This window comes from Dromiciops gliroides, chromosome 1 (genome assembly GCF_019393635.1).
Source record: "Dromiciops gliroides isolate mDroGli1 chromosome 1, mDroGli1.pri, whole genome shotgun sequence".
In the NCBI taxonomy this organism is placed as follows: domain Eukaryota; kingdom Metazoa; phylum Chordata; class Mammalia; order Microbiotheria; family Microbiotheriidae; genus Dromiciops; species Dromiciops gliroides.
This window is the reverse complement of record NC_057861.1, coordinates 703,416,698-703,438,778: the sequence shown is the minus strand read 5'-3', so window position 1 is coordinate 703,438,778 and position 22,081 is coordinate 703,416,698. Positions and strand designations below refer to the sequence as shown.

General features: G+C 44.0%; 1 protein-coding gene across 2 annotated transcripts in view; it reads left to right on the top strand.

The window, feature by feature from the left end:
- Positions 1 to 22,081, top strand: part of SLC41A3 (solute carrier family 41 member 3) — a 63,627-nt gene that overhangs the window by 10,394 nt on the left and 31,152 nt on the right. For both annotated transcript variants that reach the window (XM_043977652.1, XM_043977651.1), the window contains 3 exons: positions 2,492 to 2,787; positions 9,076 to 9,183; positions 17,692 to 17,763. In XM_043977652.1, coding sequence (XP_043833587.1) covers positions 2,533 to 2,787; positions 9,076 to 9,183; positions 17,692 to 17,763 — 435 coding nt within the window. In that variant the 5' untranslated portion in view covers positions 2,492 to 2,532. The remainder of the gene's footprint in view (positions 1 to 2,491; positions 2,788 to 9,075; positions 9,184 to 17,691; positions 17,764 to 22,081) is intronic.

The following is a 22,081-nucleotide window of genomic DNA, read 5'->3' as shown; positions in this document are numbered from 1 at the left end:
ATTGATAAATCTGTTTCCCCCACTACCACATTTAAGTATTACTAAAAGGAAGCAAACAAGGTAGAGATTGTTGAAGAAGCTTCGATTCGTTCCAATAATATTGGTAAATCCCAGGTAGAAGAAAGAGTGGCCAGGGGCTCCTCATCCCCACTGCCCAGCTCTCCCCAGTTTGGAGGCACAAATGAGAACAACACTATGATTTTCCCACTGGCTGCCCACCATGCCCTGGGGCTCTGGAGGGAGGATCTCTTTTGGTGCTTTGGCCCTGGGGTGGATCACTCAAACATTGGGTATTCCTGGTGAGATGCAGGTTATATTCTAATTTAGGAATCTGGAATTTGAATGTGGAAGCAGGAGACCCTGAGAGGACTTGGGGGGCACTGGTGACTTTGGGGAGAAGTTTGAATTGCACGATAAAGTTATAAGCCAGACTGGAGAGAGTTAAGAAAATGAGAGGAAAGAAAGAAGAAGAATTTCTTATCAATGGTTTTATTGAGGAGTTTAGCCACAAGAAGTGGGAGGGCTACAGGATGCTAGCTCGGATGGTATGATCAAATGCGGACTTTTTGAGGATGGGGGAGACATGGATATGTCTGTAGGCAGTTAGAGAAAACAGCCGGTCAACAAGTAGAGATGGAAAATTAGTGAGAGACTGGGAAATCATAGAGGAGCAATCTACTAGAGAAGACAGGTTGGAAAGGGATCTCTTGTTCATGTAGAAGGGTTTACCTTGGCAAGGAGAAGGACCACTTCTTCTCACGAGAAAGATGAAAGGCTGGCATCTTAGTGAGGTGAAATGAGGAAAATTCATGAGAAATGAGGGAATTCTTGGTGACAGGTGTAATTTTTAAGTGAAATATGAATTGAGGTCCTCAACTGAGGAAGGGGAAGAGGACCAGAAGAAGTTGGCGAGGGATGCACAGGTTTGGAAAAAACTACACTCATGGGTATAGTGAATCGAGGAAGGGCACTAGCAGTTGTGGGGATCAGGCAAGGCTTCATAAAGAAGGTGGTGTTTGAGATTCTTCTTGAGGGAAACTAGGATTCCTAGAGAAGAGAGTGCATTCCAGGCCTGGTGGATGGCCAGTGAGAGACAGAGGCCAAACAAACTTCTGTCTTATTATTTATGCATGAGGCACTGGAGTAGGGGGCCCTAGGAATACAGTGATCAATAGGCCACAGCCCCTGCTTTCAAGTAACCCCCAGCCTTGTGGGGGGAAAGACACATAGAAATAACTAACATAAGGAGAAGTGTATAAAAGGGCAAAGAAGAGTTGCCAAAAATGTAAAAGAAAAACAGGAAAGAAAAAAAGCCTCAATAAATTAAAAATACATGGAAAAAGTAAAAAGAGGGTACAAACAGGGTAGTGTTATTACTCCTTTATTAAATGTATCATACTTAAACTATGTTACAGAAGTTCAATTTTATATGTTATTGTTCCATCATATGGTCATGTCTGAGTCTACATGACCCCATAGACGGTGTTCATGGAATTTTCTTGGAAAAGATACTGGAATAGTTTGCCATTTCCTCCTCCATTCTGTCCCCATTTTATAGATGATGAACTGAGGCAAATACAGCAAGTGACTTGCCCGGGGTCACACAGCTAGTGTCTGAGACTGGGTTTTAACTCAGACCTTCTGATTCCAATACAATCCTTTTTACCCTTGGTACATTGAAATATGTATGCTTTGTTCATGATTAAGTTCTTTACCAAACAAAAAGCAAGGGGAAAAAAAACATTTGAGAAGTGAAAATCACTTTGGGGAAGGGGAGAGGGGGGTGGCCATGGTATCATGAGCTCAGCTTTGAAAGGGACATTCTTAACAAGGGGAGATTAGGTGGGAGTTGGCAGAAGTTGCCTGGAGATGAAAGAAGGCAGAGAAGAGAGGGGGCACAGAGAGGAACCCATTTTGTGGGTGGAATTTGAGAAGTGGAATATGGGAAGGAGAAGCTGGAAAAGTACGTTGGACCTCAGTTTCCTCTTTTGTTAAAATGAAGGGGTTGGACTAACTGACCTCTGAGGTCCCTTCAAATGCCACATGTGTGAGCCTGTGATTGTCCTGAATTGTATGTATGTGACTTCAGGGACTTCCTAAAAAATTTTCCCAGCCGTTGTTGGAAACCCGAGGCTCTAGATTGGGGTTGTTATGGGACTCTGGTGAAATGACTTTGAAAAGCATCCAACCCTGCTAATAACATAAGGGATTATTGGACAGAGAGTATCAGCCTCATAAGTGCAGAATTAAAGGGACTCTGGGATTGATACTGGAGACCTCATGGTGTATTAGAAAAAACACCAGATTTGGAATTGGAAGACCTGGGTTTGAATGGTGGCTCTGTCACCTCTCTCTGTGACCTTGCACAGGTCGCTGCCTCTTGTGGGTCTCCTTTTCCTCTTCTACACCCTATGCTCCTACCTCTCATCTCTTTATTGCAACTTCTCTTCTGTTATATCATATAACTCTTTTCTTGTCTTGTTTCCAATAGCCCCAGAGTGAATAAATGAGAGGATGTCAAAGTGACCCAAGATGAGAGGAGAGGAGGCAAGACAGAGGCGGAAAGAAGGGCAGGTGGGAAGTGGGGAGCAGCCCCGGTTCAGAGAGAAGAGCCCAGGGAGGCCCCCAGCCGAGGCTGTGCCATGGACCTCCTGGGAGAGACATCTGTCAGATACCGAAAAGCCTCAGGAAGAGACGGCTTTGACCATCGGCCTCCAAGTGGTCATACCCTTTGTGTTGGCCGGCGTGGGGATGACCTTGGCTGGAATGTTTCTGAATTATATCCAGGTAAGTAGTCCCTTGGGGGCCATAATTAGGCCCCTATGCAGAGAAAATCTTCCTTCTCTGCATCAACTGAATCACCTGTTCTTAAGCCATTGTGGTTTAATTTCTTTGTGGTTTTAAAATACCCTACCTGTTGTAAAGGGAAAATAGGATATGTAAAGCACTTTACAATCAATGGAGCCTTATTAAGTGCCTACTATGTGCCAGGGGACTGTGCTGGGCAAAAGTTGACAGACTTTAGAGTGCTATGTAAACAATAGCTGCTATTGTGTTATGATTATTTTAATCGAAACTATTGGTGAATGATTTCTGAGGGATCAGTTGACAGCCAGCTGTGATTAAGGCCACAGGAAAATGGGAGACAAGAGAGGCATTTGGGAGGGACAGGGCAGGGACAAAGCAGGATCACTGCTTTGGGAAGTAGGAGGCTGCTATAGACAAATCCAGCAACTTCACCGGCCCAATGTGGTGTAGCTTGTATTGATGGGTATGCTTATTGGGGCAGGCATTCTTTCATTTTTGGCTAGGTGAGTGCTTAATAAATATGTACTGATTGATGGATTGAAGACATAGAAGTGACCCTTAAGTGCCATTCCCCACAAGAATGCTTTCCTGCTGGCCCCCAGTTGTTCGCACCACCCCCTCTCCTCACTCTTCAGATTTCTCCCTGGGCTCTGCTTTTCTAAAACTGATCTAATCTCCAGCTCCCCCGTGATGCAAATCCAGTAAAGAAACAGGGCAATTCATTTAAAAAAATAAACTACTAGAGAACAACTGAATCAGTGAAAGGAACAAAACTAATGGAGAAGGAGAAAGCGAAGATGTCAGGGAGCCTAAAGGGGTTGGTTCCCAATCCACCAACAAGCACCTACTAAGCACCTGGAAGGGGCCTTTTGTCTGGTCCCTGGCTAGAAGAGAGCTCAGTTAGTGTTGTTGGGGAGGGGGATTTCCAGGATGGGACCTGGACCCCACTTCCCCACTTCTGCTCCTGGTCGCCAATGTCCTTGTGCTTTTAGAGATCCTCTATCAATAAAAGGAGAAAAGAAAGGATGGTGATGTGAGATCAAAGATGGGGTCAGGAGCTCTACTTGGAGTAAACCAGGAAAACCCCCCTCAGGCTATTAGAGGCCCAGGGCGGTGCTTGTGGGGAGGGGAGGCTTTTAAACTCTCCATTGCAGCCCTGACCTTTAGATCTCCTTAGGAGGAAGTGTGGTCTTTGTGGAAGAAGCACTGGACTGGGAGGAAAAGGAGCTGTATTCCAGTCCTGCTTCCATTTCTTAAACTTCCTTGTGACCTTGGGAAAATTACTTAACTCCTCTGGGTCTATTTTTCATTGTCTATAAAATGAGGGAGCTGACACAGACCCCGAGGACTGATCGTGAGGGATCCTATCACCTCCCGATAGAGAGGTGAAGGACTTGGGATATGGAATGAGACAGATACAACCAATGAGGGAATTTGTTTTACTTGACTGTGAATATTTACTATAAGGTTTTGATTTTTCTTTTTCTTTTTGTCTTTTGGTGGGGACAGGTAGGAGGAATAGGGGAGGACTTTGGGATCTTCAAGGTCCCTCCTAGTTCTAAAGATGTCATCTGGTGCCTTAGCGTCACCTACTTACCTGTAGCCCCGAGCACCCAACAACACTTCTTTCCTGATGGGCAGTGGGGATGAGAAGGTAGCCCTTCCCAAAGGGCTGTGACACCCACCACCTCCGTGGACCTGAGGGGTGGGTGGGGAGAGCGGTGCTTTCTGAAGAGGTCAGAGCTGAGCCCAGCCCCTTGGGTAGGCGCCCGCTGAAGCCTCCTTCCTCGCTGCCATTCTCCCTTCTGCCTCCTCTGATAGGCTCCAGTGGGGCCGGGCATTCCATTCCTCACAGTCTTCGGAATGAGTAAGAGACACCAAACAATAGAACCTCTCAGGTTGTCCCTTCCCAGCTCTGCCCTACCAGCTCTTGGGCCCAGCCAAAGCAGAATGGAGGGAACAATGGCAGAGAAGGTTACGAGATGTTAGGAGCCAAGGAAAACGGCCCGCTACCCCAGTTTGGGAGAAGTCTGTGAGATCTTTCACCAGCACAGAGGATCCTGAGACCTGGAGAGATGCCCAGACTCTCCTAAACAGAAAACCACCAGGCCTTCACAAAGTGGTCTAGTTCACAAAGATGACTAGCAGGACATAAGGGACGTTCCTTATCTTCTAGGGATCTTGTGGCCTCTTTGGATTCTTTGGCATGAAGGTCCAGTGAGGAAGATTCCAAGCTGGCCTGGGCTGACTGTTCTTGGATGAAATTCTTCCTTGGCCTTCCCCACCAAGGGAAGACGGCAGCACCACGTGGGCCCAGCTACCGGGACAATCACCGCCCACCTCCAGGGTCCTTCTCATGACCTTCCCTTTCCCGTGGAAAAGAGAGGGAGACAAGAGGCAGAGTCCAGAGCAGACTCGCCCTGCCGGGCTCTTGTCCTGAAGAGTGGGGGAGGGCAGGAAGATTGGGCCTGGGGGCAGGACAGCGGCCTCTCCTCTTGGCTCCTGCATTTTTGGTTTCCCATCACAGAAGAGCTTTCTCCCAGATGGGGCAGGCTTCATGGCACCAGCCACTGTGAGCCACCCGTAATAAGGCTGTGAGTGTGGACGCCAACAGTGCCAAGGTCTTTCTCCCTCTCTTTGCTTTTGGATTTCGTTCCTCCCATTCAGGGGCATTCAGAACAGCCCTCTTCTGCAGTGCAGAGCCCGTGAACAGAAACTTGACAGAGAACTCCACCCCATCATTCCCTGAACTGGCTTCTTGGGACAATCCTCCAGGTGTCCTCACTTGGGAGCACAGAAGGACGAACACTTTGGGAGAAGGAGGAAGAGACCCGTCCGCTCGGACCTCCGGGAAAGTGGCCTCGCTCCCTGGCCTGATTCTCCTCCTGCTGCCTCCCATGGGCATGGGGTGAGGGGCCCAGTCATGGTCATCACCCAGATCAATATGGAATTCCGCTTCCGTGGGACGAAGCTGAGAGGCTTCTCCTGTGAGATGATCAGGTCCCCTAACGGATTCATCCCTGAGACGTTCAGCTCCATCATCTCCCAGGTCCTGCTTCCGTTCCTCCTTTCCGGCATAGGTATGGTGACTGCAGGCCTGGTGGTCAACGAAGTCCAAGTATGTATGGCGGTCTCTGGAATGTAGCTTTAAGGAATCCCCTCTTAGCGGAGGGAGCCCCCTGCCAGTCCTGTCCAGGTCACTAAGGCTGACCTGGCAATACCTGTGACCACCTCGGGTCATGCTGGAGCCAGTGTCCTACACTCTTCTCCTAGACTCAGACGGCTTCAGTGGCATTAGTAAGCAAGCTCCCTGGACTTGTACTGAGTCGACGCTCTCCCTCTGCTTGTCCCAGATGCCCAGGGCTTTGTTGCTAGTGTCCTTTGGAAATAGGTGATGGACTGGTTGGACTCTATGTTGGAGAGGCTCCGAATGGGAACAGGAATGTAATTACACCTGGGGTGGAGGCCGATTGCTCACACCCAACCACGACCTCTTGTCCCCTTGGTTTCATAGGAAAACCAAGAGGGGACTTTGAAAGTTGTGGCAGCCCCTCCACATTCTCTGGCTGCTTCCCTGGCATTCTCCCTGTGGGGTTTTGTCCCCTGTGGTTATATCTCTTACTACAGTGCCTGGAATATAGGAAGTACGTAGTAATTGTTTATTGTTAGCGAGGCATCTCAGCGATGCAGCAGATAGAGCGCTCAAAGAGCAGACAGGGAGACCTGAGGCAGACACTTGCTAGCTGTGTGACCCGTGCGAGTCACTGAACCTTCTGGTCCTTGGTTTCCCCCTCTGTAAAATGGGAATAACAGCCCCTCTCACAGGGTTATTGTGAAGATCAAATGAGATAGTCTATTTAAAGTGCTATATAAATGTTGGCTATTAATATTATTGTTTACTGGGGTCAGGAGGCGAGGCTACCATTTTAGGGTTCTTTAAGGTTTAGCAAAATGCTTTACTTATAGCCCTTCATTTGATCCCCATAAAAATCCTAGGAGAGAGGTGCTTCCCCCCTATTTTACAGATGGGGAAAGCGAGGCAAACAGAGGTTCAATGGTTTTCCCTGGGACACATAAAAAATACATGTCTGAGGCAGGATTTGAAATCAGGTCTTCTTGACTCCAAGTCCAGTGCTCCATGAACTGTGGTCACGTAGCTGCCTTAGGCTAATTGGATCCCTGGGAGGTGATGTATTCACCAAGAGAGAGGAAAGAAAAAAGAGAAGAGAGCTCAGGACAGAACCTTGGGGATATATCCACAGTTAGGGAGTGTGATATGAATGATTTGCAAAGGAGACTGAGAAGGAGAAGCCAGAGAGGTAGGAGGAAAACCAAGAGAAGTCTGTGTCACAACTACCCAGAAAGGAGAGTGTCCAGGAGAAGAGGGTGGTCACTTGTGTCTAACACTACAGAGAGGTCAAGAAGGAATGTAGATTGTCTCCATGGGAAGGTCTTATAGCCCCATTTAGGATCTCTTTTTTGGGGGGTGAGGCAATTGGGGCCAAGTGACTTGCCTGAGGCTGGATCTGAACTCAGATTCTCCTGACTTCAGGGCCGGTGCTCTATCCACTGCACCACCTAGCTGCCCACCCCAACTCCCCCATTCAGGATCTAAACCTGTAAACTTGACCTTGGGAACAGAGAATGGTCTTGGATTTTCCTGGGTGCTCTGACCTTGACTTTTCCCAGGTGAAGTTGAAGGCTTCCCCTGCCACAGATTATTCTCCCTTAACCCATTTCTACTCTTCCATTTTCATCATTCCTTAATCTCCTGAAGCCTTTTTTTCATACCCTTCTCTCTTAGGGCCAGCCCTTTAAGATGAAATCCACCTGCTAATTAACAGTGCTGAGAAGCTGCTGGCTTTAATTGACTTTCTATTTTGGGCAGATGTTTTCGATAACTTTTTCCACTGAGGTCACCCAGGGAATCTGTGGGGCTTTTGCTGAGGACTGGCTGGTCTCTGGGATTGAAAATGCTTCAGTTCTTTCCTTGGCCCCTGAAAGCAAATGTATTCAACACATGTGGGGCATTTGCCCAGTTAAAGTATTAGTTGATCTGAGCATAGTTTGGGCTCAGGGTCAGGTCACTGGGGTTCTGGTCCCAGCAGCACAGCCATCGGCCTGTGTGACCTCCGCTCAGGGTCCTTGGCTCCACTTTGCATGAATGTCTAGGTTGAAATTTGATCTGCAAATGTCACCTGGGTTAATGATGTCTTTGAAGGTAGTACAAGAAAGGGATGGGAGTTAGAGACATTTCCTAATACTGAGAGCTGGCCAAAAATGGATTGGGCTGCCCCAGGGGCTGAGTTCCCTCTTACTGGAAGTCTAGGCTGGACGACCTCGGGCTGTTTTGCAAAAGGGATCATTTTTCAGGTACAGATTGGCCTAGCTGGCTTCTGAGCTCTCTTCCAACTCTAACATTTTGACTGGGGAAAAGAAAGGCGTGGGAAAATGGGAAGGAGAAAGAAAATGAGACTGGGTGGGAAAATGTCACTTCCTCTCTATTATATATCCAGGAACTCTGTTTCCAGATGCCTTTAATATTGTTCCCTTTTCATCAGCCCCTATCCCCCAGGGGAGAGTTCCTCTATATGTATTTGTTAAGGAAAGCTTCTCTTATATACTACATCTTTTTTTTTTATAGTAACCATTTTTATTTAACGTTTTGAATTCCAAATTCTCTCTCTCCTTCCCTCTCTGAGGCAGGAAGGAATCAGATATAGGTTATACATGTGCAATGATGTAAAACATCACCATATTAGTCATTTACATCTTATTAAATGCCATGGATGCTTCTTCATGTAGTACATTGGACGCAGAGGAGTTAGAGTCCAAATGCAGACAGATGATATCTTTAAATATATGAAATATTTTATAGCTATTTTACCTGATACGAATATTGTATTTGTATCATGCTATAGGTGAAGGAACTGAGGCTCAAGAGAAGGGCAATGACCTGTGTCACAAGATGGGCCATGGGGACATAGGGATGACAGAATCATAGATAGGAAGTTGGAAGGAACCTCAGAGGCCATCAATTCCAGCCTCTTATTTTGCAGATGAGGAAACTGAACCGCATAGAGGTTATGTGACACGGATGTGTTTAGGAAGCATCTGAAGTAGCATTTGAGCCCACCTCTTCCTACCACCGCATCTGGCATTCTAACTACTGTACCATACTGCCACAGGAGGTTGATCATTGTGTCTTAGGAATGAATACCCATATGCATAGGGGAGCTAATGTGTTCTTTGTTCTTTCCCTGGCAGCACTGGACCGTCTTTGTGGAGATTAAAGAACTCTTAACCCTGGTGCCTTCCCTTGTGGGGCTGAAAGGGAACTTGGAAATGACTCTGGCTTGTCGGCTCTCCACAGCTGTAAGTTCACATCTGTCCCACTCTTGTCCCAGAAGCAACAACATTTTAAAAAGTGTAAGGTCGCGGGCAGCTAGGTGACTCAGTGGTTAAAGCACCAGCCCTGGGTTCAGGAGGAGCTGAGTTCAAATCCGGAATTAGACACTTGACACTTACTAGCCGTGTGACCCTGGGCAAGTCACTTAACCTTCATTGTCCCAACAACAACAACAACAAAAAGTATAAGGTCATGGAACCCAAGTTAAGAATGCTCGATTTAGGGGGGGAAAAGTATCTGGAATCCTGGAATTTTAGAGCTAGAGTAAGTCAATCAGTAAACATTTATTTCTTTTTCTTTTTTAATTTAGCATTTTATTTTTCCCCAATTACATGGAAAACAATTTTTAACATCCATTTTTAAAACTTTGTGTTCCCTGGGGCAGCTAGTTGGCACAGTGGATAGAGCACTGGCCCTGGATTCAGGAGGACCTGAGTTCAAATCTGGCCTCAGACACTTGACACTTACTAGCTGTGTGACCCTGGGCAAGTCACTTAACCCCAATTGCCTCACCAAAAAAAAAACAAACAAACAAACAAAAAACTTTGTTTTCCCACTTCTCTCCCTTCTTCCCTCCCCACCCCCTCTTTGAGAAGGCAAGCAATTCAGTATAAGGTATACATGTGTAGTCACGTAAAACATTTCTGTTGTGAAAGAAAATAGACAAAAAAAATCCTAGAGAAAAATAAAGAAAAAAAATTAGAGCCTTTATTTATAATAAGAAATTTAAAGGTCATCTAGTTCAACCCTTTCATTTTACAGAGGAGGGAGCTGAGGCTTTTTCTGTGACATCCTTTCTTCTTATCACATTTCTCATGCTATCATGCCTCACATCATGCCCCCCAACCCTTGTTTTGTGACCCCCCCAAAAAAAACTGTGCTGTTGGGAAGGGAAGAATGACATCTAATTCTCCCCTGCTTTGTCTCCAGGCTCAGAAATGATCTAGTTCCGGGGCAGCTAGGTGGCGCAGTGGATAGAGCACCAGCCCTGGAGTCAGGAGTACCTGAGTTCAAATCCAGCCTCAGACACTTAACACTTACTAGCTGTGTGACCCTGGGCAAGTCACTTAACCCTAATTGCCTCACCAAAATAAAAATGATCTAGTTCCCACACCATCTGTCTTAACTCAAAGCTAGAACTGCAGAAGAAGAGAGGGAACAAGAAAGTAGGTTTGGGTATGGAACAAAATTCTAAGAGAAATCAGAGGCAGGAATGATACATTATATTATAATAATAATGGATAATGATGGATGATAGACAGGGCTTACTTATTATGAAGATCTGGACAGACTAAATTTCATTCTGGGCATTCTTACAAAGGGGCACGAAGGCCACGCATCTAAGGTGGTGCCATGGGCAAGTCACTGAGCTGGAAGCAAACTTTTTTTTTTTTTTTTAGTAAGGCAATTGGGGTTAAGTGATTTTCCCAGGGTCACACAGCTAGTAAGTGTTAAGTGTCTGAGGTCGGATTTGAACTCAGGTCCTCCTGACTCCAGGGCTGGTGCTCTATCCACTGCGCCACCTAGCTGCCCCAAACCAAACTTTTTTTTCTTTTTCTTTTTTTTTTTTTTTGGTCCAAACCTAAAATTTGGCTGTGGACACAGCAGCCAACCTCGCTGCCCTCCTCCCTCCTGCCATTTTCCAACTCATATCATTCAAATGAGGAAAATCCTTGTGACAGCCTAGAGATGATTACTTCAGGAGGCATAAGATCCTTTCAATTTTTTAAAATAAGTTTTTATTGATATTTTGTTTCTTACGTCATTATAGTTATCCCAAGTAACCCTCCTCCAACCCTTCCCAGAACACTATCCCATATAACAAATAGGGAGGTTTTTTGAAAGGGGGAAAATTAGCACAGTTTATGGATAAATTGAAAAAAATCTAAAAACAACCGCAAAGTGTATACAACACCTGTCAACTTCCCACAATCACAAAAGGGTGTGAATTGGGGGGTTTCATAAGACCCTCTTAAAACAATCACTACCACTAACATGAAATTATTAACTGATATCACACGAACAGATGAACAGAACAAACAACCCTTAAAGTTCATCTCTTCCTGAGGGGAGAGAAATGCTTCAGAGCAGCTGATAAGGGTCCAGAAAGTCACAGGGGTAGAAAAAGGGTACCTGAAGCCTGATAGTGTTAGATTTGGAACGAATTTGGGAGATAATCTCATTCAAAGCAACTCCACAGGCTAGAATGAGAAGATAGGATTTTCTTGTTGCTTTGATGAGACCATTGTTTCATCTCTACCTATGCTGTGACGGAACAATTCATTTCTCAGATGGCCACTCCAGTAGCGTTTCTATGCTTAACGAGGCTAGTCCTTGGACAACCACTCTTATCCCATCACTGGGCCCCAACTCAAAGCCTTCCTAGCTCAGTAGTACTTGCCAGAGGACCTTTGGGAAGCAGGAAGTGGTGTCTAAATGAAAGGAAGGGGACACCAACCTCTCTGTTCCATAAAGAGGTGTTGTCAGGCACTCGAGGCCCCAGGGGAATGGGTGAGTGGAGCTTCAGAGCTGGAAGAAATGTTGGAGACCACCTAGGCCAACCCCCTCATTTGACAGTGACACTGACTGCTTTTCCATGATGTCATTCCGTGCTCCCAGGAAGACTTTTGTGGGGTCATGGCCATCAGTTTAACACATACCCGCGAGAGCTAGATGCCTTGTCTGAGCAGACTTCAAGGCCACATCTTGTTCTGCTAAGTCAGATGCTTTTAAAAAAATCAGCAAACACCACACACAGGAAAATCTTATGTTCTCTATACCCCTCAGGCAGTTGGCCAACTGAAAAGAGTTTATCTGCCTTAGAAAGTCATCTGCAAAAGCCTGTCTGTTACATTCTCATGCTTTTGTCCAGGCCAGTGGTGTTCAACTCAAATAGAAACAGGGCCACTAAACCTGTGGGCCACACACTGGCTTAGTTTTTGAATGTAATATTATCTACATTTCATTATATTTTATTTTGTTAAATATTTCCTGAATCCATTTTAATCTGGTTTGGGCTGCATTCAGGAGTATTATAAACCACACTGGCTCATATGACAGTTCTGATCAAGGACATCCTTGTTATGTGCATAGACCACTCTGATGAAGATTTTATAAACATGAGAAATCAGGCTGATACCTCCTTACTTTCCTTTGTTTGTTAATTGCTCCTAGTCAATAATCTTTTCCATTCTTTTAGCATCTTCCTCTCTTTTATATATATAGGAAATCTATTGCTGGGTGCAGTATCGGGTGCAATATTCTTCCCTCTTCATTGACCACCAGCCCCTAGTGTAGAGTTCTATACATATTTGTTAAGGGAAGCTGCTCTTGTTTATTACATTTTCTTAAATGTCATTGATGCTTCCCCATATTTTACATTGGGTATGGAGGTGGCAGAGTCCAAAGGCAGTGTTTCCATTCCTCTAAGTATATTATCATAAAAATTCTGGTCGATCTGGTTCCTTTTCTGTCCATTCATGATCTTTCTGCCACTTTTGTCTACAGATGTCCCTAGGGTGATCTGACTTAGTTGGGTCCCACACCAAACTCTCTACAAGCCTGACTTCTCTCAAGCTGTTTTTTTTCCCTTTTTTAATACATTTGGCAATGCTGCTCATGCTCTTCCTCCATCATCTGGTTTGCAAATAAGCTTGTACCCTAAACTCGTCTTGCCCTTGGCTGCTATTTCTTTTCAACTTGGAAAGGAGATCACAAAATGTTTACTGGCTAAGGCAGTTTCTGGGCTCTTTCAGCAGCCTCGATGTGGTAAATGTTTTTGCATCCGCTAAATGTTGCTAATGAAACACAGAAGCATAGAAAAGACCTCAGTGCCATCTAGTAGGGACTCCATGTGAAGGAGAATCCCCACTAAGTATACATGGAGCATCCATCCAGCTCTAACCTGAAGACTTCCAAGGAGAGAGAACCCGCCACCACCCAAGGGAGCCCATGGCCGTTTTGGACAATTGCTCACTGCTAAGAAGTCCTTCCTTATGACAAGCTTAAATTAATGGCTTTGCAACATCTCCCCATTGCTGCTAGTTCTCTCTTTTTTTGGGGGGGGTGAGGCAATTGAGGTTAAGTGACTTGCCCAGGGTCACACAGCTAGTAAGTGTTAAGTGTCTGAGGCCGGATTTGAACTCAGGTCCTCCTGAATCCAGGGCCAGTGCTCTATCCACTGCGCCACCTAGCTACCCCTAGTTCTCTCTTTTTTGACCAAATAGAATAGGTCTGATTGCTCTTCCACCTGACAACCCTGCAAGTACCTGAAGGCAGCTAACATGTCTCTCCTGAGTCTTGTCTTCTCTGGGTTAGACATAACTGTTCCTTCAACTGACCCTCACATGGCATGGGTTTAAGGCCCTTCATTGCTCTAAAACATGGCTATAGTCAATGCCTCATTTCTTTCCTATTATTCACTTTTCAGAAATGGAGGTTGATTTAGATAATTGGAGTTAAAGAGATTGTGACTGAATAAAATACCTTTGTCTCTCTCTCCAACTTCTTTTAGGTGTTTGCCCTTTAAACAGCTGATAATATGACATATACAGGCATGTGATTTCAGAAATTGCTCCCTCATTGGTAACCAATGATTTCATTGATATTAGATGTAGTCAGTTTCATTTAAAAAAAATTGGGGGGGGGCCACAGGGCAATGAGGGTTAAGTGACTTGTCCAGGGTCACACAACTAGTAAGTGTCAAGTGTCTGAGGCCAAATTTGAACTCAGATCCTCCTGAATCCAGGGCCGGTGCTTTATCCACTGCATCACCTAGCTGCCCCAGTTTCATTTTTTTATACTTTTGTTACATGTGCGACACTTTCATCACCTTCTTGTGTTCTGTTTGACAAAAGTGTTTGTGATTTACAGGTGGGAGACTCCTAAGCAGTCTATAAACATTTAGATTCTTTTATTCCTGACCTTCAAACCATATTGATTAAAGGACTATTTTAGGAAAATAACCCTGGTCCCAATATGTTAGATGGATTTAGTCAAAGTGGAATCAGTGTCCATCCAACTGCATGTCATAATTGGAGCAATAAGGCATTGTTCATCCAGTTTGCCTTCCTCTTATAGATGACTACTCTGATATCATAACTAATAACTCATGTTTAGAGATGGGAAGGACTTCAGAAGCCATCTAGTTCAGAGCTTCTTAAACTGTGGGTTGCGATCCCATATAGGGTCACCTACCTGAATGTGGGGGTCACAAAATTGTAACAATAGTAAAAGATTCTGTGTACCTGTTTTATATACCTAAATTACCCAGGGTCCCATAAAAATGTCTTGGGCAAAAAAGGGATCACTAGTGGAAAAAAGTTTAAGAAGCCCTGATCTAGTTTAGCCCCTTCATTTTAGAAATGAGGGAACTGAGGTCCAAGGAGGCTAAGTGATTTACCCAAGGTCTTTTTTATGTGGTCATGGAATGTTGAATTAGGAGGGATGCTTGGATTCAAAATATCATCTATACAAGAGTAAGATAGGAGTACCTTTCTGGGCCTCAGTTCCTTCATCTATAAAATAGGCATAACTAATACGTTTCCTGTCTCACAAGCTTTAGTTTTGTTTTTTTTTTAAGTTACCTGATGCATGTGGAAAAAGACCTAAGGGTTTCACTAGACTGTAAGCTTAGTAGGAGCCAGCAGCTTAATGAAGCAGCTAAAATGAACCTAATGCAATCAGTCTGTGGTTGAATTAACAAAGTCATAGTGTCCAGAACAAAGGAGGGCATAGTCTGTACTCTGTCCTGATCCAACATCTGAAGTGTTTTGTTTATTTCTGAACACTATATTTTAATAATGAGCCACCCAGAGGGAGATAAACATGATGTTGAGGGGACCACAACTGTGCTGCAAGAGAACTGGGAAGTGGGTTTGGGGGTGGGGAGGAGCAGCTAGGTGGCAGAGTAGATAGAGTGCCAGGCCTGAAGTCAGGAAGACTCATCTTCCTAAGTTCAAATCTGGCCTCAGACACTTACTAGTTGTGTGACCCTAGGTAAGTCACCTCACCCTGTTTGCCTCAGTTTCTTCATCTATAAAATGAACTAGGGAAGGGGATGGCAAACCACTTCAGTATCTTTGTCAAGAAAACCCCAAATAGGTTTATGAAGAGTTGGACGTGTCTGAAAAACAACTAAACAAACAAGACGAGAACTGATTTAAGGAATTGGGGATATTTAACTTGTAGAAGAGAGAGCTTATTAGGGGTAGGACATTGGCCGTCTTCAAGTGTTTGAAAGGCAAGCATGCAGAAGAAAGAGAAGACTTGCTTTGCTTAGATCCAGAGCACAAGTCTAAGAAAAAATAGCTATCAAGTATACAAGGAAAACTCTTCTGCACCATCCAAGCTGGCCAGAGGTGGTTCCAAAGAGCTCCCTGGGCGGGGGGGGGGGGGGGGGGGGTGGGGGGTGGGGGGTGTCATTAGTCATAGATGGTATCAAGGTGATTCCTGCTCATTTAAAATACCAGAGCTGGAGAAGGGCTTTTATGAATCCAATTCAAGGAAAGAACGTCGCTTGAGTGAAAGGCAGGATAGCCCAGGCCTCTATCTACTACATTTTGTTAAAGAAGACCAGAGTTTGAGTCCCAGGCTGCACACACTCATCATATGACTCTAGGTAAGTCATTTGGTCCCTCAGGGTGTCAGTTTCCTCATAAGTAAAATGAGAATAAACAGTCCTTACACTGCTGATGCTGTGGGCATTGCCCATGAGGGAAGTGCTTCCTCAGTCCTAAAAGGCTCCTCTAAATATGAACTTTAATTAGGAAATGGTTTCCTACCTGAGGCAGGACAGTGAAGTGGGAAGGGCTGATGGGGGAGGGTTCCTTTCCCTTCAAAAAATTCTTGTGTCCATCAGTCAAGTGTTCTTTTTTTTTTTTTTTTTTTGGTGGGGCAATGAGGGTTAAGTGACTTGCCCAGGGTCACACAGCTAGTAAGTGTCAAGTGTCTGAAGTTGGATTTGAACTCAGGTCCTCCTGAATCCAGGGTCGGTGCTTTATCCACTGCGCCACCTAGCTGCCCCTCAAGTGTTCATTTTTAATGCACCACAGACAGGGCACTCACTGTATGTGTCAGATGTTTTAGAAGATACAGAAGTAGAAGGAAGGTTCCTTGCTTTCAGAAAACTTTCAGTTCAGTCAGGGAAGCAGGACTTAACCCCAAATAGCAATTAGTGAATGAGGACAATTATAATAAGGTGCCAAGTTGTACAATTTAGATAAATAAGTGCCTAAGACTAAGAGATTATAGTGGCTTTAGAATCCTCGGGGAAGGTTTAGCACTGTAAATCATTTAATCCCTAGGGAACCCTACAGGGCACCTCCTTAAATCCCTTCATTGTACCTAGGAGAAATCTGAGGCCCAGAGAAGGGAAGTATTACTTAGCTAGAAGGGCAGGACTGGAAAAGGAACAATGAAGTCAATTTTCTTTACTGAGCCTTAGTTTCTTCATCTATAAAATGGGCATAGCACCTACCTCATAGAATTGTCATGAAGATCAAATAAGGTAATGAACATAAAGCACTCTGAAAACCTCGACGTGCCATATTAATGATCGCTATAATGGTTACAACAAATTGTGAAGGGTCTCGAGTTGGCGTAGAATCAGGTGGGCAGCTGGGTGGCACAGTGCCTAGAATTCCAGGCCTGGAGTAAGGAAGACTCATCTTTCTGAGTTGAAGTCTGGCTTCAGACACTTACTAGCAGTGTGTGCCCTGAGCAAGTCACTTAACCATTTTTACCTCAATTTCCTCATTTGTAAAATGAGCTGGAGAAGGAAATGGCAAACTACTCCAGTATCTTTGCAAAAAAACCAACAAAAAAATAAAAACAAAAAACAAATGGGGTCAAGTAGTAGGGCATGACTGCAATGGTCCAAAACAATTTCAAAGAACTTCATAAATAGAAAATATTCTCAACATCCAGAAAAAATAACTGTGGTTTAGGAATGCAGATTGAACCATACTGTTTCTACTTTTGGGCTGGTTTTTTTTTTTAATTCTTTTTGTGAGGTATTTCCCTTGTGCTCTGACTCTTCTGTCACAATATGACTAATGCAGAAATATGTTTAATGTGATTGCACATATATAATCTATATTAGATTGCTTTCTGTCCTGGGGAGAAGGGAGGGAAGGAAGGGTGGGAGAAAAATTTGGAACTGAAAATCCTATGAAAACAAATGTTGAAAACTGTCCTTATGTGTAACTGGAAAATGATAAAATACTGAAAAAATTAAAATAAAAAAGAAGTAGGGCATGACTGAAAAACAACTAAACAACAACAGTAGAATTAGCTAACTAGTACTTAGTGGCTTGGCCTCTAGACTTTTTAGAAAGGTCAGGAATTGGTCAGACAGGGCCAATGCCCTCTTGCCTAACCTAGCTGGGCTGTGAGTAGAAGCAAGGTGTCACTATGTATGTCCACTGGGTTACCAGTCTTACTGAATCTTTCCTTTTTACTCTTTTTTTCTGTAGGCTAACACTGGGATCGTTGATAACCGTCAGCAGCAGCAAATAATGATCAGTAGTAACCTCGCTCTGATCCAGGTGAGCCTCTCCAGTGTTCAGTATCTCCTGTCATTTCTAGGGGGCAGAATTTGTCAGTCAGAGTCTGGAGAAGGATTATAAATTTCACCTTCTGTCTGATTAAAAAAATTTCGGTTGGGGAGTGGCCACAGAAACAGAGACCCTGGGACACTGACACAAAGCCAGGCAATGGTGATGGGGAGAGGTGGTGGGCTAGCCTCAGTGAAATCCATCAATCAGCATTTATTAAATACCTACTGTGTGCCGAACACTGCTAGGCTCTGGAGATACAAAGAAAAAAAGAAAAGATGTTCCTGTCCTCAAGAAGTTTACGTTCTACCAAGGAAAATGACATGTACACATAGTAGGTTTTATAGTCTATATATAGAGAGTGTCAGGAACCGGTACTAGTTGACAACCACATCAAACCTCCACTTTTCAGGCTGCTACTTGACTTCTTTACCTTATTAATCCCTTCTTGGGTTCTGAAACAGGAAATAAATTTAAAATTTCCTCCAAAATTAATAGAAATATACAATATAATTAGTATTGAATCCTTACTCCAGTTTACAACATAAAGCAGATAGACTTCTTTCCCCCAATCTTCTCTCTCCTCCCTGTTTCTCTTTCTCAAACCCCCTAGTTTCACAGGCTTAAATAAATATAAACAGAACTGGCTATACAATGTATTAAAACAACAATAGAATTAGCTAACTAGCTAACTAACTAGAAGCCATTTAGATACATATTTAAATATTTCAACAATGTATTATAGTGTGAAAGATCACAGCAAGAGTCATCTTCAATTATCACCTGTAACTGCTGACTTGTATGCAACTCTGGAAACACAAGCCCATCGATTCAGCTCTCTCAGTTAGACAGTCACTCAAGAATTATTAATATGTTTTCTTCTCTAGAGAATAAGGGTTTAACTCAGTTCTCTCAGAAAATGTATCTTCAGTATTTGACTTTGACCAATAAATTCTCTTACTGCTTTCTCTTGTTGCCTCACATATTTTCTTTCACTCCAGCTATGAGAGTTAAAACTCCCTGCAAAATGACAACTAAACTCCCACTCTCCCAAGATTCTATTCCCTCTTAGACTAAAAGCATCCATAGTCTCTGTGGGAGTGGAGGGGCTATTTAAGTTGGTATTACATTTCTCCTTGTAGCCAAAGTAGTTTTCAGTCCCTGAATAGTCATTTAGGGTAAAAGCATTTTTTAAAATTTATTTTTTTTGTGGGGCAATAAGGGTTAGGTGACTTGCCCAGGATCAAACAGCTAGTAAATGTCAAGTGTCTGAGGCTGGATTTGAACTTAGGTCCTCCTGAATCCAGGACCACTGCATCACCAGCTGCCCCAATTTAGGGTAAGACAAATCTCATTTGGTCCTCACTCTTCCCTCTCCCTCAACTCTCGCATTCAGTCATCTGCTAGGTCCTACCAATTCCATTTTCACCACATTTCTTGAACCAGACCTCTCCTCCAAGCAGCCACTACCACCCTATTCGTTGTTATTCAGTCTTGTCTACTCTGTGGGGCCCATTCGGGGTTTTCTTGGTAAAGATACTATAGTGGTTTGCCATTTCTTTCTTCAGCTTGTTTTACAGATGAGGAAACTGAGGCAAGCAGAAGTTAGGTGACTTGCCCAGGGTCACCCAGCTAGTAAGTGTCTGAGGCTGGGTATGAACTCAGGTCTTCCTGACTCGAGGCCTATCCACTGTGTCACCTAGCTGCCCCAATTATAAAATATTACTGTATATAAAGTGAATACAAAATGCAAAGCACTACTAGACAGAAAAAAGTATCATATGTATATATATACATATATATATATATATGACATAATAAATATTCCAGCAGTACATACAAGGAGGAAAAAATTTAATTCATATAATGATATGTGATAACAGATAATAAATATATAGAATGTAAATATAATAGGCAGCACCATAAAATATAACTCACATAATTCAATTTTATGCCTGGTACACATAATTAGCCACTTTTCCTATGGCACCCTAATTTCGCCTGCTTAAAGGTTGGCTGGTTCTAATTCTTTTGTGACTTTGCTCTTTCCACAGCTATTGAATTTGTTGATAGTATAGGCTGTCAGCGTTTCTAAACTTTTACAGCTTTTCTTTTTCTCCTGAGGGGTTTCTCCAGTTGAAATTTTCCATAGGAGGTATCCTGCCTCTGGGTTAATCCTCCACCTTAGTTAGGACGAGGGCCCTTCCTCAATCCTAGGAAAGGTTCTGGAGCTTCTAGATACAGCGTCAGCTTGACTCGGAGCAGCAGAGAAGTTTTCTGTAAATCAAGCTGGGCTTCACCATTCTTGAGATGATGATGTAGTAGTTTCTTTCCATAACTTGTTACTGCATTTAGTGTCCTCTTTCTAGCTAAAATTTGATTTATTTAAACATGTATGTTCTTATCTCCCTCACTAGCCAGTTTCTTCTTCAGTTCAATATCTCGCCTTCCAGATTTTCTCTCCGGTCGTAACATCTCCTGTTTTCAGATCTCTCCAATATTCTCTAAAGACTGAAGTTTTTGGCAAAATTCTGTCATTTTGCTTCAAATCATAACAAACTTGGAGTTCTCACCATTATTTGTTTCCTGCTCCTGGCTCCTTAGATATCAGTTTCCTCAGAATCAAGTAATGATTCTCCTCTTGAGTACACTTGATATATTTATGACCACCTAGTCCCTATTTGTAATGGAGTATAGTTCTGATTGTACCTAGGTCATGTTCATGTATCAAATTATGATCTTACAGCTGATGAGACTATGGTTACTGTTTGGGGGGGCGGTCTAGGCTCTGGACCAAAAGGACTTCCCTCATCCCAAGGAGGAGAAGGGGTTATCAGAAGGCCAGGCACAGAAGAGAAAGGTAGGGGAAATCCCTGGGGTCCCCAGGAAGTACACAAGAACACTGGACTGTGTATCTGTTTTGTAGATTGTTATTCAGTTGTTTCAATTGTGTCTGACTCTTTGTGACCCCACGGACCTCTGTCCATGGGGGTGTTCTTGGCAGAGATACTGGAGTAGTTTGCCATTGCCTTCTCCAGTGGCAGAGGTTAAGTGACTTGCCCTGGGTCACATAGCTAGGAAATTTCTGAAGCTGGATTCTGAGGTTTCCTGACTCCAAGCCCAACACTCTATGTACTGCTTGCCTCTATTTTGTATATACCTATATGCAGATGTGACCTCCCCCTACCCCTGGGCTACACACCAGGTCAACGACTTTTCTTTAATAGGAAATTCCAGCCTTGGCCTTAGAAAGGGATTTCTTCTTCTAAAAGAAGGGTAGAAGGGTGATGGTCTCACCCTTCCACTAAAGACAGGAACAGGATTGGAAATGCTTCAGGCTCAGGGATTTGACAGATTACATTTTGGATTGTCAGCAAAAGAAAGAGGAAGGTAGAGAGATTCCATGGTACAGTGGAAAACACTGGGTTAAACTCCCTAATTCCTTTCATGTCTCCTTATATGCCATGAACCCTAGGCCCTTCACCATCTTTGGCACCTTCCTCTGATCGCTCCCAAGTGATGGGATTAGACCAGAAGAGCCCCAAGGTCCCTTCCTCTTCCTCTTCTTCTTCCTCTTCCTCTTCTTCTTCCTCTTCCTCTTCTTCCTCTTCTTCCTCTTCTTCCTCTTCTTCCTCTTCTTCCTCTTCCTCTTCTTCCTCTTCCTCCTCTTCCTCTTCCTCCTCTTCCTCTTCTTCCTCTTCCTCTTCTTCCTCTTCCTCTTCTTCCTCTTCCTCTTCTTCCTCTTCCTCTTCTTCCTCTTCCTCTTCTTCCTCTTCCTCTTCTTCCTCTTCCTCTTCTTCCTCTTCCTCTTCTTCCTCTTCCTCTTCTTCCTCTTCCTCTTCTTCCTCTTCCTCTTCTTCCTCTTCCTCTTCTTCCTCTTCCTCTTCTTCCTCTTCCTCTTCTTCCTCTTCCTCTTCTTCCTCTTCCTCTTCTTCCTCTTCCTCTTCTTCCTCTTCCTCTTCTTCCTCTTCCTCTTCTTCCTCTTCCTCTTCTTCCTCTTCCTCTTCTTCCTCTTCCTCTTCTTCCTCTTCCTCTTCTTCCTCTTCCTCTTCTTCCTCTTCCTCTTCTTCCTCTTCCTCTTCTTCCTCCTCTTCCTCCTCTTCCTCCTCTTCCTCCTCTTCCTCCTCTTCCTCCTCTTCCTCCTCTTCCTCCTCTTCCTCCTCTTCCTCCTCTTCTTCCTCTTCTTCCTCTTCTTCCTCTTCTTCTTCTTCTTCCTCTTCTTCTTCTTCTGGGTTAAGTGACTTGACCAGGGTCACACAGCTAGTAAGTGTCAAGTGTCAAGTGTCAGGTCCTCCCGAATCCAGGGCCA